A 16,342-nucleotide genomic window follows, 5' to 3' on the forward strand; every position below is an offset into this window, starting at 1 on the left:
GTCACTGATTATATGAAGAGTAATTATGGATGATATTTCAGAAAAATTCCTAACTCACACGCAAATTAAGTTTTCATAAGCTGTAAATGCTATTGTGAAACATTTCATGGCAGACAAAGTTTTATAATCAAGGCAAAAGTGCTGCATTAAGTAACCCAGCCTTGCAAGTAGAGCTGCAATTAACAATTACTTTCATAAACGTTTAATCTTATGGTTATTTTCTTGATTAATCGGTTAGTTGTTTGGTCAATAAAGTGTCAGAAAATGGTGAAAAATGTCAATCACTGTTCCCAAAAGTCCAAGATGCAACCTTAAATGTCTTTTTTTGTCCCGACCGACAGTCCACCACCCAAAGATATTCAGTTTACTGTCATAGAAGACAAAAGAAACCAGAAAATGACACATTTGAGAAGCTGGAATCAGAGAATTTGGACTTTTTTTTCTTAAAAAATGGTTATCTGCTGTCATAGGGGACAAAAGATATTCACATTTAAGAAGATATTTTTCTCTTTTCTTAAAAAATGACTCAAAACAATAAATTGATTATCAAAATAGTTGGTGATTAATTTTCTGATGATCATCTAATCAATTAATAAACTAATAGTTGCAGCTCTGTTCGCAGGGTTGGAGGAACTCATGCCCACCTGAAGTGGTGGAAGAAGTATTCAGATCCTTTACTTACGTAAAAGTACCAATACAACAATGTAAAAATACTCCATTACACGTAAAAGTCCTGCATGAAAAATCCTACTTAATTAAAAGTACATCAGTATTAGCAGAAAAATGTAGTTTAAGTATTGCAGTAAAAGTAGTGGTTTTGTTGTTCTGACTGATAAATCTGAGCATTCGTGAGGTGATTAATGGGAAAAACAAAGTTCTGATACACAAATCAGTTTTCAGTTTTTAGACTTATTCTCTAATCTTTGTTTTTTGGTGAAATATTGGATCATTTAAACATTTATTGAAATGAAAGCATGTGAGAAGTTTAGAGGGAAAAATCACTATTTGGTGGAGCTGTTAACAACTCATAGACATGTGAAATGTGACCCCGACTACACACTGCTTTTTGTAAGACGTCAAAAGACAAAAAGGTTGGAAACCACTGGTTTCATGTTGTATTTTAAAAGCTTGTTATATTATCCATTGTGTCAAATCTTCATCTGAAAAGTAACTAAAGCTGTCAAATAAATGTAGTGGAGTAGAAAGTACAATATTTCCCTCTGAAATGTAGTGGAGTGGAAGAATAAAGTAGCATCACATGGAAATACTCAAGTAGTCAAAGTACAAGGACCTCAAAATTGTACTGAAGTACAGAACTTGAGTAAATGTTGTTTTTTAATGAAATTGTATGCTGAGATGATGTATTGTAGCATGTATGTTTTTATGATGTCTTATGGTGAAACCGAAGGCAAATTTCTACAATGTGGACAATAAAGTTTTCATATTCATATTTGTGATAGTATTTAGTTACTTTCCACCACTTCTCACCTGTTCGCCAACTTGTGCTTCCTAAGGTTCAATAACAACATCAGTATCAGTTCTTTTATGTTCTGCAATGCTAGAAAATTTGAATAAGTCACTGTACATTTTGCACATTTAAATGATGAGCAACCACCACAAATCTTAAAAGAAGGTCTAATTATGGAAAGCTTGGAAGTGCAAACTCACTATCCCAAGTACTTTGAGTAATTTCATTGGACTCCTGCATCTTTCCTATGTTTGCATCAAGGACCACAGTGGAAGTAAGTCTTTACTGTGTCATCTGTGATATTTTTGTATTTTTGATGTCCTCCTCCTCAAAACATCAAATAAACTAAACTACAGTAAAACACTACAACCAGCAGCCAATCTGATCAAATGCAAAGACCCACCATCTCCATCTGTTACTCTATAACTGGCAAAGACAAGAGCAGGCAACTCTTTTATGATTTTATGTTTTTACACCATATTGTATGCTGGAATCAAAAATAGTTCAACTTTCTGATGTTTGCAGGAAGTTTTATATTGTTTTTAAGTTGCAAATATGACCCTGAATTCAATATTTGACAAGCCATCGTTGGTTTACTTGGAGGAAATGTTTCAGACATCCAAGGTTTGAACTCTTTCTACTTAACTATAGGATTAGGATTAGGGTTGGGATTGGAGGTATAGTTTGGGTAAATTGTATAGGAATTCATGCAGCAGTGAAAATAGATAATACACCAACAAATTGCTATCCAATGTGCAAAACTAAAAAGGTCCCTGGAAAGATCCCTGCGTTACTCCGCAGCTAAAGACAAGCTGCCAAGGGGAGCAAAACTGCTTTTATCTGTATCTGATATAATTCAAATAGGAAACATGACTGTAATGCACAACAGAAGATAAATTAACATGATGTGATGAGCAGTGTTGAAGGATCACTCAGGTCACCTATAATAGAACATTCAAGAGCTAAACGAGGACTGTTTGCAACCCGAGTAACTCGACGTCTGCACCATTTTTAGACCAGAGAGCCAAACAAAGCTGTTCAAATAATCAACAAAGGTTTTATATTACTTTAGTTAACTGTGTTACTTTGGTTTTTATATCATTTTAAGTTAGTTTTTTCTCACTTAAAAGAGATAATACCCCCACAACAGGGTTATAGTGAACATGTAATGTATGTTTTTTGTTAGAAGAGTTAGAGGAAAAACTTTTAAAATGTTCATTGCAAATGTGATTCTCTACAGAAATATCTTGCAACCACTGGAGATTGAATAAAAATGTCACCTCTAGTGGGATGATATGACCATTATATTGATTATATATGTGATAATGTTGCATAAAGTATCATAAAGTCACTTTAAACTACAGTAATTCATGAAAAACTAATATTCCAGGGGCATAATGTTGAAATAAGAAGAGATATAGTGAAGAAAAAGATACAAAAGTGTTAATAAAGGTTACTATATACTTATAGTTGGGCATCTCAGACATAAAAGTATTTATAATATGAGTGATAGAACAATAGCTTCTTTATTGTTGATTCATATCATGGATTAAAACCAGAGGGGGGAAAACTGCTCGTCTCCTTTACACAACCAGACTGTTTTAAAAGGTTATGAGCTCTGCGCGTGGATATAAACTGCTGTTATAGCCAAAGGTATGGAGGCATGAATGACATGTGTTGGCCCCTCCTCTCCATTGCTGCTGTGGTGCGCTGCTGAGTTGAAGCGCAACAGCCCGGAGAGCGCAGCAGCGACTTCACCGCTGCAACTTTGGTGAGTTGGATATAAGCTCTGATTTTATGAAAGAAAGAAGTTTTTGTGGCTGTGTTGTGGCTTTAATACTCGGAGCCGTGTGTGTATGTGTGTGTGTAAAGAGTTGGTTTTGTGTTTGGCGGTGGGACTACTTTATCTCCCTCTTTCCTCTCTCTCTGTGTGTGTCTCCGGGTAGATGACAGGGTTTTTTGGAGCCGTCGATGAGCGCGTTTGAAGTGCCTTGCTGGTGAAGACAAGGGAGTCGAGTCTCGACCTGCGGTTCCCCCTCTGCCAGTCGGATCAAAATGAAATTCCTGTAAGCATTTATTCACTTTTAAAACTTATCTAACTTCTCCATAGTCAAGATTTCGGCTCTGCAATCTGGCGCAGCGTTTGGTCGCGCCTGTATTGGGGCAGCTCCGGCGCAGTTTACCTGCCAGATAATCACGGGAGGAAACACACACTAACGAAAATGTTTATTTCTTTGGCAGGATTTGTATGATAGCAGTCGCCTTGGCGGTTGGATCTACACACGGAGTAAGTCCCATTTGTTTACTATAACCTACTTGGGGTGAAGTGGCTTCCCTGCTCGGGTTTATTTATAGCACTTATAAAGCCTATTAACGACCACGCTGAATTATTTTTTTGTTGTGCATTGCGACTGTGTAGCCTTTTTTTTTTTTTTTTTTTTTTTTGCTGGAGCAGACAGACAAATGTTGCACGTAATTGGCTCATATGGATCAGCAGCTGAGCCACTGTGACCAAGCCGGGAGCCCACTCTGCCTGAAGCCAACAGTTTAAAGCTGTTTGTTGCATTAATTTCATTTTCATGTGTTTGTAAAGTGAATTTCATACATATGCTCATCATAGTAGAGACCTTGCACTCTGCACAGGTCTCTCTTCCATGTCTTTACTCCATGCGTCACGCTGTGGGTGTTTTCAGCCATGCCGCACATTTATGAATATTCTTTTATCCATCCTACAAATACTATAAAGGCAGTGAATTGTTTTATGGGGGGACTTTTAAAGGTAAATTAAGACACGTTTAAATCAAAGTTACAGGTGCATCATTTGTGCCAAACACTCTCCAAACTGTGTGGATGCCCTCCCCCTTCTCCTCCTCCTCCTCCTCTTCCCCAAAAGTTTTATGGGACTGAAGTCTGCATTTTTGGGTAGCCTGAAGGACTGGGGGGAAAAAAAGTAGTTCGTATTTGAGTGGGCCCGCTCAGAGTCATTTGCAATTCAGACTCCGCCCTGCTGATGAATATTTAGGATAAGGAGATTATTGGGTGTCTTCTCTAAGCCACACCTAACTTCCCCCTGCTGAGGTTCACATCTGCTGCAGCGGGAGAATGTCAAACAAATAGGGCTTTGTTGCTTTCATTATACAGCTCAGAAGTCACAAATTAGTCTTTAATTTTAGACATCTTATTGTATTGACCACATGTTATGACTGTTTTAAGATATATAGCATTTTAAAAGTGATTTCAATCTGTTTTTGTTGGTTTTCTCCAGTTTTTAAATTTCTACTAAACTGTTCTACTCCTGACTTACTGATTAACTGTCAAAATATCCTTTTATATTACTTTCTATCACATCCTGCAGAGTCTTAAAACTTCCCTTAAAAATAATATCACATCAGGACCAAACTAGACACACTGTAGAAACAGCTCACTCTAGTTTATTTAAGGAGATTATGTTTAAAAACACTTCTGTTGTGCATGGAAAAGTTGAAGTTCATACTCCACACTGAACACACCGAATCATGAAAAAGCACAGCATCACTGTCTAGTGAAAATTACATTTACTACAGTAATGGAAAAGCATATAATTGGTTGCAGCTCTGGGGTAAAGCGTCAACTACATGCACAACAAAAGGAGGAGCATGTGCAAGTTAAAATTCTACATTATTGTGACATAAACTGACAGAGGTTCAATGCAACACTGCACTCATTACCTTAGAAATTAGAATAAGAAAGAGCAGTGGTGGTGTTTGATGGTGTCATTCAGAGTGAGAGGGAGGCAACATGGGTTCTTTATTGTTAATTTGGGGGGACATTTGGTGGAGGAGAAGCAAAAATGGAGGTGATATTTCCTTAGATAACTGTGCAACAGCCTTGAAAAGCCTAGAAAAGCAGAAAAAATCACAAGAAAACAACTTGGAGATTGGAGTTTATCTGGTTTCCAGAAGGCACCATAATCTTATGGTTCACAAATTTTCTTTGGCTGAAGTAAAAGCATTAAATTTGTCTAAACACGCTTTGGAAAAGTAATTGCATAGCAGTGACTAAACCCTTTTCCATGCCAGTGATTGCATGCAAATTCAAGCACAGTTGGCTGAAAATCAACCTGGATCTTGTAGCGTTAGTTAACCGTGGCAGCGTCAGTGTCTTGCTTCACCATCTCAGCGAGGCTGTCGTCAGCTGTGACAGAGACGCCGACGGGGAACATGAAAGCGAATCGGCGCCTGAAAGCTTCCTGCGTCTCAATAGACCTCAGCTGATCGAGCTGCATTGACTTTGAATCGACTCCTCCTCCCACTTCCCACCTCCCTTGTTTCGAGTGTGTGTGTGTGGGTGGCTGAGTGGATGCATGTGTGGGTTGAGTGAGTGACAGATGAGTTCATTGGGTGGTCTAGGCTGTCGTAACCTTGGTAACCATGTCTTTGGTCCAGCCACGAGTTGAACAGAAATGTTGAAGTTCATCGTCTTTCGCTGCCGCCTCTCTGTGCTACTGTGCACTGATAGCAGAGGAAAAGGTCTTTATCAGGTGTTATCAGTGTCGGCAGATAAGACTAAACACACACACACACACACACACGCTTGTTTATCTGTCAATGGAAATACCGCAGCATGCCAAATGACACAAGGATGGCACTGTAACAAGCATTAGATAAGTTTGTTTAAGGTGCAGAAATCTAAATATTAGTGATGTATAACCTGCTTTTATATTTAAACTTTTAAAACAGACACCACATGTCCTGATATGTGCTGTAAAAAAGTCCTTGTAGTAAATATTTTGAGTGTTACAAGAGCCAGGTTGTATAATAATGAATGGGCTTAAATTTGGTGAAAATATAAACTATTAAGTCTGGAAGTTATTAAAGTTATTAAACTGGATATCTGACAGTTCATATTGCTCCAAGTTTTCTCCAGAAGTATGCACATGTTTGTTTTTCCTTGCAACGTTACAGCTTTAGCATTTAGCATTGGAAATACACACTCACTGTCCAATATATTAGCTACACAGGTACAATCTAATGCAATCCAATGAAGCTTATACATTTTCATTTGTGTTGACACTGTCATAAAGCTAATCATTGTACTTTATGTTTATTATTAAGGTTGTAGTGGGTGGTGGTGTTGTACTTATATGGAAAGGTGTTTCTAATATTTTGTCCACCTCATTTACATGAGGGGGACCAAAATATTAGAAACACCTTTTAATATACCTTCACCTTTCTGACACTGTCAACAAAAAGTGAAAATATATAAGCTTTGTTTAAAAAGAATAAGTGGCAGAGGTGTTGTATTGGATTGTCTGGTGGCCATATTGTTGGACTTCAGCTCTTGTACTGATTGTGTTTCCAAATTTATAACGTAGCTTTTGCAATGGAAATGGAAAGATGTTGCTGCTTTGGACAAAATTTGTTTTTTTTTAATGTGTGTGTGTGTTTAGCTTGATGGCTAGCTAACCTCAGTGTTTAGCTAGTTATCGTTTACAGAAGAGTTAGCTTGTCTAGAAGAAGCTAGCGTTGATATTGGCAAGGAGTCGCATGTTAGCATCATTTAGCTTGCTAGTTTGCGAGTTTTTTGGCTAGCTATGATGCTAAAACCAATTTCAGGCTAACTAGACTGACTCTTCTCAATCTACAAGCTACGGCTAACAAGGAGGTAGGAGCTAAAGACATAGCCTAACAGTATACTGAGCCACACTAACATAAATTTAGAATTATGTGCATCTTTTTGGACTATTTACCCTTTTTTACATCATTAGTTACCAACCCTAAACCCACATGACAGCAGGTAACTTTTTTTAGCGTCCCTGATGGCGCCAGTTGTGGCCGATGGGATAGTTGCAACGCGACTGTAAAGAGAATTATGTTTGAGCGAACATACCAGGCGAGAAAGTCTGTAGGAGCTGCGGCTGCTGCAAAGTGTCTGCAATGGCTGACACAGCTGTTGGCACAGAGAAAACATCACACACGGGTGAGGAAGAATGGTGAGGAGGAGAGGGGAGGAGGCATGACGGGAAGCAGAGGAGGGAGTGAGTCTGTGCTACCTGGACAGTTAGGAAATCATCCAGAAAATGTCTTCTTTTCATTTCTTTTGACGCAGTTGAAATGCAATATGGGGGGGTTGTACACATGTGGTCATACAGTTTAGTCTCAATCTGGTGAAAATGAAAGTTTAGGAACAAATTTGAGTATGTTGTAGAGGATTATTTCACAACAGAAATGGGAGATATTTGTAAATCAGGATTAAATTGATGCTTTTTTAGAGATCTCTTATAGTTTGCAGACAATGACATTGCAATTTTTTAGCCCTAAAGGACCATACCAGTGTCTTTTTTTTGAGTTTTATTCACATTTTGCTAGCCAATATTGAATGCTTGCCATACAGTTTGGGACTTTTTAATATATTTGTTTTACTGTTACACCCACCCATTGGTTTCCATTTAAATTTGTGCAATATAATAATCAATTAGCAGATGGCCTATTATAATTTTGTAGAGTGTGTTTTATCTGACCAACAGACCAAAACCCAAAGATATTCAGTTTACTATCACGTATCAAAGCATGAAATCCTCACTTCTAGAGCTGCAACGGTTAGTCAGTTAATCGACTAATGGAGTGATAGAAAATGAATCGCCAACTATTTTAATAATTGATTAATCCTTTTGAGTAAAATGCTGAAATTCTCTGGTTCCAGACTCTCTATGTGAATATTTTCTGGTTTCTTTAGTCGTCTATGACAGTAACTCCAATATCTTTGGGTTGTGAACTGTTGGTCGGGACAAAACGAGACATTTTCGGTTGCACCTTGGTCTTTGACAAACAGTGATCAACATTTTTCCACCATTTTCTGCCATTTTAAAGAGAAAATAATCATCAGATTAATCAATAATGAAAATAATCACAAGTTGCAACCCTTATGTCTGAGGAGCTGGAGCCCATGTTTGCAGTATATGGGTGAAAGCATACAAAACAACTGGTGTGGTCCTTGTAAAACAGAAGACTTCTTGTAGTTTTTTAAAAATACTTAGTCTCCTAAAATGCTCATTTTGCACAGTTTGTAATACTTGGAGATAAATTGGTGCAATAAAACTTTTAAGAGGCAAACCAACTGCATAAAATCTATAGAAATGGCATGAACTAGTAGAACTTTACTCCTCTCCTCCTCTCCCTCCCTCCCTCCCTCCCTCCCCTCTGTCGAATTCTTTCAGAGCTTGGCAGGACTTGTCAGGCTGTCTCCCGCTCCCTGCAGGTGCTATAGGCTGGTACATTCCAGAAACGCTAAGTGAGGCGACTGATCACTGCTTGATTTGTGATTGCAAGACCCTCCCCAACACAACTGAACACCCCCCCACCTCCTCCTCCTCCTCCTCCCCCACCACCTCCTCCTTTTTCCTTTCCCTTCTGCCCTCCTCCCTCCCTCCCTCCCTCCCTCCCTCCCTCGCCTGATCATTACCCGCTGTAACCCCGCTCCCTTCCTATCACTGCCCTCACTGCTTCCACAAGTCAGGCAACTCATTACCAGTTGATTTGTGAGCGGTGGTCCCTTCCTCACTGCTCATCCTTTCTTTCTTTCTCTCTTAGTCTGCAACTATTTTGATAATTAATTAGTTATTTTGGCGTTTTAGTTTAAAAAAAAAAAGGGCAGTAAAAGAAGAATCTTCAATAAGCAGAGCCACAAAAATGATTTTTAGGGCACTTAACACGGTTGTAAAACCCAGTGACAAAGGCAAGAAGTAAAGGGATGACATATTAACAATCCAACGTGTTGACATGTTGTCAGAATCTGCTTTGAGTGATATGATTGATTAGCCATATAAAACAATATCTTTGACAAATCATACAGAAGTAAAAGTGAGAAAAAGGAGGCGAGAAGAACCAAAACCACATAATTGTAGCGGAGAGAAAGCCGTCACACCTAATTTAACATGATTTATGACTTAAGTATTTAAGAGGTTGCATAGATGTGTTTGTTTTATGTATCAGCATGTCCCTGGATGTTTAGAACATACAATAGGTGTGACTGTGTAGTTTACACCCCCCCCCCACCCCACCCCCAAGACTTTTTCCTGAAAACATGAGTGAACGCCAATGATGATTTGGGTCAGGATGAGATTAGTTGAGTTTATGAAAACGTTGTTTTGAGATGCGGTAGATAAAGAGCTGACGGGTAAATCCAGAGAGGGAGAGAGATGTGACTGGGTCACTTTGTAAACTCTGTTTATCTTTATTGGGCTGAAACTAAACACTCTACAACACACAGCAGATGTCAGAAATAGTACTTTTGTGGCTTCTTTTAACCTAAATATCTCATTTGGGCTGTTTTTGACTCCCTAAAACATCTGGATATAGCGACATAAACTCCTTTTTACAATTTCCCAATCCAAAGTGACAGTTTCCAATTGCTTGTTTGGTTTGACCAACAGTCCAAAACCCAAAGAAATTCAATTTACACTGATATAAAAGAGAGAAAAGCTGCAAATCGTCACGTTTTAGAAGCTGTAGCTAGAAAACATTTGGCTTTTTTTGCATGATAACCGACTTAAAAACGTAATCGATCATCAAAATGAATCAACTAATCAGTTCAACCACCAATTATCACAACCACTTACTGATCTAGATAACAATTCAGATATACAGTACAGTATTCACCCCTGTTGCTCCAACCTGAAGAGAAAAGGAAGTACTGATAACTTGGTTCAATGGCGGCCTTCATGTCATGGTATGAAACAAATTGGGAGGTTTATTGCAGCATATCAGTTTATTATCATCCATCCATCTCTTCTTCTTTACCTGCTTCTTGGGTGAAGATGTTTGACTCGGGCAACCCTTGAACCAAGAGTCACGTACAAGGCAACACTGAATGACAGCGACCTTTATTATATTTATTTAGGACCTACAGAAGCCTGCATGGGCCAGTTGTTGATCTCTGAGGAATGTGGCGAAATCTTTGCGTCGCTCAAGTACGAACAGAAATTTGTGAAAACATCCTAAAGCAACACAGAACGAGGCGTCGTGCGTCGGCGTGACTGTTGACAGACGCTACCCTCCTTTTCTTTTTTTCTCCTTTGGTTTTTTATCTGCATGTTTGTCTTTGACTTTGTAACAGTGTTTGCGCGTCCATCTCTTTTTTTTCCCCAGCCGTTCCTCCAAACATGTGCATCGCTGTCTTTTTCCTAGTCGTGTTTACAGGTGCGGTTACAAGGCATGAAAAATCTGTTATCTTAGGTGTGAATGTGCAGCGGCTTGATAAGGTTGACTGGGATTTCTGTGATTCGTCATAATGATTGATTTATTATCTGCTCTTCTTTTATTCGTGTTGCTTTCTGACTTTTATTTGTTTGTTTTAGGAGTTACGATGGCGTGTGATTGGGATTTGTGTGAGTCTTGGCAGCTGTTACGCTCTTCACACAATTCAGAACTTAAATATTTTTGCCAAACTGTAAAATTTATAGGTTTTTGTTGTGATTGAAGAGCGAGTTTAAAGGTTGTGGCAACAAATGGCAAGGACAGGGCAAGGAAATGAATGCACTCTTACAGTCTGCCGAGCCTTGGCACAGCCACTTTCACATATCAGACCCCCCCCCCTCCTTCCTCTTTTTTTTTTTTACCAAGCACACGCTGTCAGTTTGTTCCCCGATTGGTCACGGTGAACTCCAGAGGCCAGAGGTCGTCCGAGCACAAAGGCAGCAGGGGCTCGCGGTTGTGGCGACGGCTTAACATTCCATCGCCCGCTCTCCAGATTTGTTTATCGCACTTTTGTCTTTTGCTTTTCTGCTTTTCATAGAAGGGGAAGACGAGCAGAAACGCAGAGAGGACAGAGAAGGAGCAGGAGGAAGTAAAAAAAAGGAGGAGAGAGGAGGGAAAGCAGTGTGTGGAGGGGGGGTTATTCTATCTATTTGCAGGCCCTCGGGGTGTGTTTGTGAAGGTCTTTAGGTTTGTCAGAGAGGAGCTGAGGTGGGGCAGTGTTTCGCTGGCTGGATGCTCGGTGGGAGTGCTGTCCTAGCTTGTTCGACGTGCCCGGTCCTTTCTCCTTAATGCCATCGCTTCCCTCGGGGCTGTTTGCACTTAGCACACCTCAAAAAGGATTAGACCTCCAATCTACTTCTCCCCATTTGTTGGGTTTTTGTCCTCTGTTTGTCTGTCGTGTCTTTCATCCTTCCTTTTCTTGCTTCATTTTGTTTATCTTGCCCCCCTTTTCGAACTCCTCACCCACCTCCCTCCCATTTTCTTTAGAGTTTTATACCTCAAAAAAAAAAACAAACTTGAAATAGTCTCTGCACACCGTCATATGTAACAGGTGCGTCAAACTTTACAGACCGAAACGTTTGACACCAAGACTTACAAGCTATGAAGGCAAAAGATTGACATTTAAATAGCTTGGCTACTAACATTACAACCAATTAAACAAAACGTTGGACGTCGGTATCTCTGCCTTTATTAATCTCATTAAACTGATTTTACAGAGCCAAAGCTGCAGCCAAGGTTTCTTTTTTTTTTTTCTTTGATCCGGATCTTGTCAGAATTTTGCAACCAGGTTCTACAGAAACCCCTTTTTTTCTCCAGATGTCGATTTTAAATCAGAAACCAAGGCAACTCAACCCCCCCCCCCCCTTCCCCACCCTCCCCGAGGACTTTAAATTTGTTTTGAAGTCAGGAAGCCTGACAGGTTCAATTCCAGCTTCGCTTTGATGCTCTACTTTTTTCCACTGCAACATCATTACTTTGGCATTAGACACCCAACATCAGCCCTTTAAGTCAAACATTTTTCCTCCTCACTGCAATTATCATATGCATGCCTGTGCAGAGGGAACACATCTTCTTTTGTCTCAGTTTACTGTGGTGGTCTGAAAAACGGCCCCTGCAGGGTGGATGTGGGTGCATGTGAGTGGCTTTTCTAATTACCGTTAATATTCTTCAATGGAAACACCTATTTATTACATATTTGAGGCAAAGTTAGTGTCGTTATTGTGGGTAGTGAAGGTGCAGAAGCAGCCTGACATATCTAGCAGGCAGACCAAAGCCAAACAAATGTGTGCACAGCTCTAATATCCTGTTTAACTTTACCTTTAGCATGGTAGCGTTAGCTTTAACTTGGTTTATTTGAAGGGGAAAAGCTCTCTTGCTCTGTTCCTGCAGACACGAAGCAATTGAAACTGCCATGTCTAAAAAATGTGATTTGTTCCAAGGTGATAAAGATGCTAACATCACAGGAAATAGGGTTATTGTTAGCTAGCTAGGTAGCATTTTGAGTTGGACGATTGAATCACTTTTTTTTACTAGAGTGCAGTGCAGTTGTGACTGAAACACACACAAAAAACATACTGATACACAAAATAATGTCAGAAAATAGCACAAAATCACAATTTTTCCACAAACACAGCTTCTTAAAGCCCAAAGTGACATCTTCAAATTGCTTTTTTTGTCCAAAAACACACAAAAAACCTCAACAATATTCAATTTACTATCACAAATCATCACTGTTCTGGTTGCTGGAACCAGGGAACGTTTGGCCTTTTTTGCAGCAATTGATCGGTCAATTATCAAAATATTTGCAGATAATCTTGATTTTGACTCATCAACTGATTGTTTCAACTCTAAAATTTAGAGAATATTGTCTTGTGATGTTTTATCCTTGGAAAATAAAGTAATTTGACCATGCTTGTGGAAAAAGTGCAGTCAACTTTTGGTATGAATCCAAGTGAACTACATGTATTTTTTCAGGTGTTTTAAAAGTTTTTAATTTTCCCCCAAAAGCTCCTAGCGCTGCCCCCTACCCAGTCATTGTATCCATGGTAACCGTATCTTTGTTGAGGTGAACCCCTGGCCGCAACCCACTAATGCCCCACTGTGATAGGAACACTATCATTGGCACATCAGATGTGTCAGTTACTGTGTGCTATTACCGCCTCACTGTGTCTCTGCCTGTCCCTGTAATTAGGGATACCTCCGCTGTTTTTTTCCACCTCTTTGTCTCACACTCATCCTTCACTCCCTCTTCTGTGCCAGCCAGGTAATCCAGGCAGGCAGGTAACTACCTCATCCCCCTCTCCTCCCCCCCCCCCCCGCCCACCCTCCTCTGCTCTTTGAGCTTCTTATGAATGACATAACTTTGGTACATCGGGTACCTTCTTTATTGGATTCTTTCCCTGTGATGCCAGCTTGTCTGTGTTTGTCTGGCCTCCCTTTTGTCATAACTTCACTGAACCGGCTGCCAAAGTTAATGATGACACTGCTCTGAGGGAAACACAGCCGCTGGCTATGGAAGTGCCACAGTATATTGCTGTATGAGCAGACACATCTACGAATGCAATAACTTTAGTTTTAACGCCTTAAAACGTATTTTGTTCTTGCAGAACACTGTTGTGTAAACATCAGATTTTATGTTGCTTTATGATTTTTTTTTACTCTGTTTGCATTCTATGATTATTTGACTGTTTAACCTTATTCTAAGAAATGTTTTTCTTGATTTCTCTGAATTTGATCTCTCTGAATTTTTGATGTTTTTGACTATTTTTATATTTCCCTTATAACTACAGTTTTTTTGCACTTCATTTTACCATCTAATAAGCGGTATAATCAAGTAGTAGAATTAGAGAGTCACTTTTTAAGCAAAAATGCCAAACAAGTAGCTGGTTTCAGCTTCTCAAATTTGATGATTTGAAGCTTTTCCTTGTCAAACTGAGTATCTTTGGACAAAACAAGACATTGGAAGATGCCGCCATGAGCTCTAAGATACATTATAACAGGCATTTTTTCAGTATTTTGCAGCATTTTCTAGACAGAACGATGAATCGATTATGAAAATAATTGATAATTGAAGCCCTAAGTAGAACAGAATACAATAGAGAGGAGGTAAAGCAACTGATGATATTAATTGATCACATTAACCAAGATACACAGACATTTGTCCACAAAAACAAGACTTTAACTCTCATTTTCTTCCATGGTGGTCAACCTAAAGACGAGGCTGTCTTTCTTTGCTCAGTACCCACCGAGTAACCTTTGTCAATCAGTGTTGTCCTGCCATAAATCACAGAGACTCCCCCAATTTGTCTCCTAGGCCTATCCAGAGGGGAAGATACCACATCAGTCAGGTGTAATTTACTGTTCTTTGTAGCTGAGTGTAAAACTATCACCCACGCCCTGCGGTTGAACCCCCACCGGCACCATTCATCATCCCTGACTGGACTGACGAACAGCAGTCAGTCTTTGTGTTTTAATTAAAACTATTTTGTATGAATTCCTCTGCAAAGCACATGCTAGATTCTTATCGATTTACGGCTTTATCAGTAAAAGCCTCAAATCAGTCTCTTAACTTGCATTCGCAAGGCGTGAAAATCTCAAAACTTCATCAGCGAACGGCTGCATCCCTCTCGAGACCGTTCAGGTATTTCAAACAGGCCTCATGAGCGGAATTCCCTTAGCGATACAGCGAGTCTTGTTTATGAGGGAGTAGTGGTTGCCTTTTAAAAGCCTTGGAGGAGGGGGGAGAAGGGGGGGGGGGGGGATATTTTCAGGGACTGGGTCACTCCGTCCTCTGGCACGCGCCCATAAAACAGCCTCAGCTCACTGCCTTGACCTGCTGCTGGCGGGACTCCATCCTCACTCGCAAACCCTTGGCCCAGTTTCTCATACGCTATCTCAAGCTCATACCTGGCTGACTAAGTGTAAGCAAGTGTAAGCCAACTTTTTTGGCAGGTGTAACGCTGACGTCACACGTAACAAAGAGCTCTTGTTATCAGTTTCTGCGTCCAACTGATCAACCCTCTTCAAAGAGCTTTTGTGAAGGAACTCAACTTATAAAGTGCTGGAATTCATGTAGAAATGATTGAAAACCACATTTAACCATATTTGAATTCATCAGATGTGTCTCTATATGTGAATTTATCATATGTAAATGTGTTTCACTCACTATATTACATGTGAAATTATCTTTTTCACATTTTACTTGAGAAATATTTTTTCTGTGAATAAAAAAAAAATGAATAAAACACACGTGAAACGTATTTCCTGTGATAAATTCACATGTGCTGACTTGTGAAATCAAAATATATTTGACATAATGTAACAATAAAGACAAAAAAACTGACAAAATGTAGATAAGAAAAACATCTATTTAACCAGTTAACAAAGGTTAGTCAGCATAGTGTTCACTGTAGCACCCCTGACTGAAGTGCCTCGCAGCTTAGCGCTACCTGGCACCGTTCCCTTCAACTTCACCCTGAGCCTCGTGCTCTTAGCTTTAACTCCATTCATTACGCAGGGAAGGGCCTCAGCTAGTCCTCTGGCTCTGTTCCCTGTTGCCCACCAAGGCCCCAAATGGCCACTAATGAGGGGGGACAGATGATCAATTGTGCCAAAAACATGACCGCTTCCGGGGGTGGGGGTAGGGGGGGGGGGGATTTTAATCTTGCATTTGATCTTATCATCAATTGCACAAGACTTTAGATATCTTGGTGCGATATGATGTGTTTCCTTCTTTTTTTTTTTTTTTTTTTTTTTTTGTGCACTGTAAGGCGATAGCGTCCTATAACCGGGGTCAGTGTGTTTGTCAACAGAGTGCAGTTGCCCCACATATTTATTTAGCTGGCTCCTCTTGTTCCTAAAATAGCACACTTGCTCACTCACTAGCTGGCCAGCAAGCAGCTTCTACTGTGTGTTAGTGTGTGTGTGTGTGTGTGTGTGTGTGTGTGTGTGTGTGTGTGTGTGTGTGTGTGTGGGCCAAGTGGAAGGGGGGGTGAGGGAAGGTTTCATTATTTCTGTGAATGGTGTGCAAGTGAGAGTGTGTGACAGAAAAGAATACAAACACACTACAAATTGATACGTAGAAGTACAGTTTCTGTCATAAAGTGAAGTATTAAAGGTAGCGGATTCCCCTGTTTGCACT

The 16,342-nt window shown here is 39.8% G+C and overlaps 1 protein-coding gene across 5 annotated transcripts in view; it reads left to right on the forward strand.

Moving 5' to 3' along the window:
* Nucleotides 1-3,152: 3,152 nt before the first annotated feature.
* Nucleotides 3,153-16,342, forward strand: part of col4a6 (collagen, type IV, alpha 6) — a 134,266-nt gene continuing 121,076 nt past the window's right edge. For all 5 annotated transcript variants that reach the window (XM_042400493.1, XM_042400492.1, XM_042400494.1 and 2 more), the window contains exons 1-3: nt 3,153-3,239; nt 3,415-3,534; nt 3,710-3,755. In XM_042400493.1, coding sequence (XP_042256427.1) covers nt 3,524-3,534; nt 3,710-3,755 — 57 coding nt within the window. In that variant the 5' untranslated portion in view covers nt 3,153-3,239; nt 3,415-3,523. The remainder of the gene's footprint in view (nt 3,240-3,414; nt 3,535-3,709; nt 3,756-16,342) is intronic.

Source organism: Thunnus maccoyii, chromosome 22 (genome assembly GCF_910596095.1).
Source record: "Thunnus maccoyii chromosome 22, fThuMac1.1, whole genome shotgun sequence".
Classification (NCBI taxonomy): domain Eukaryota; kingdom Metazoa; phylum Chordata; class Actinopteri; order Scombriformes; family Scombridae; genus Thunnus; species Thunnus maccoyii.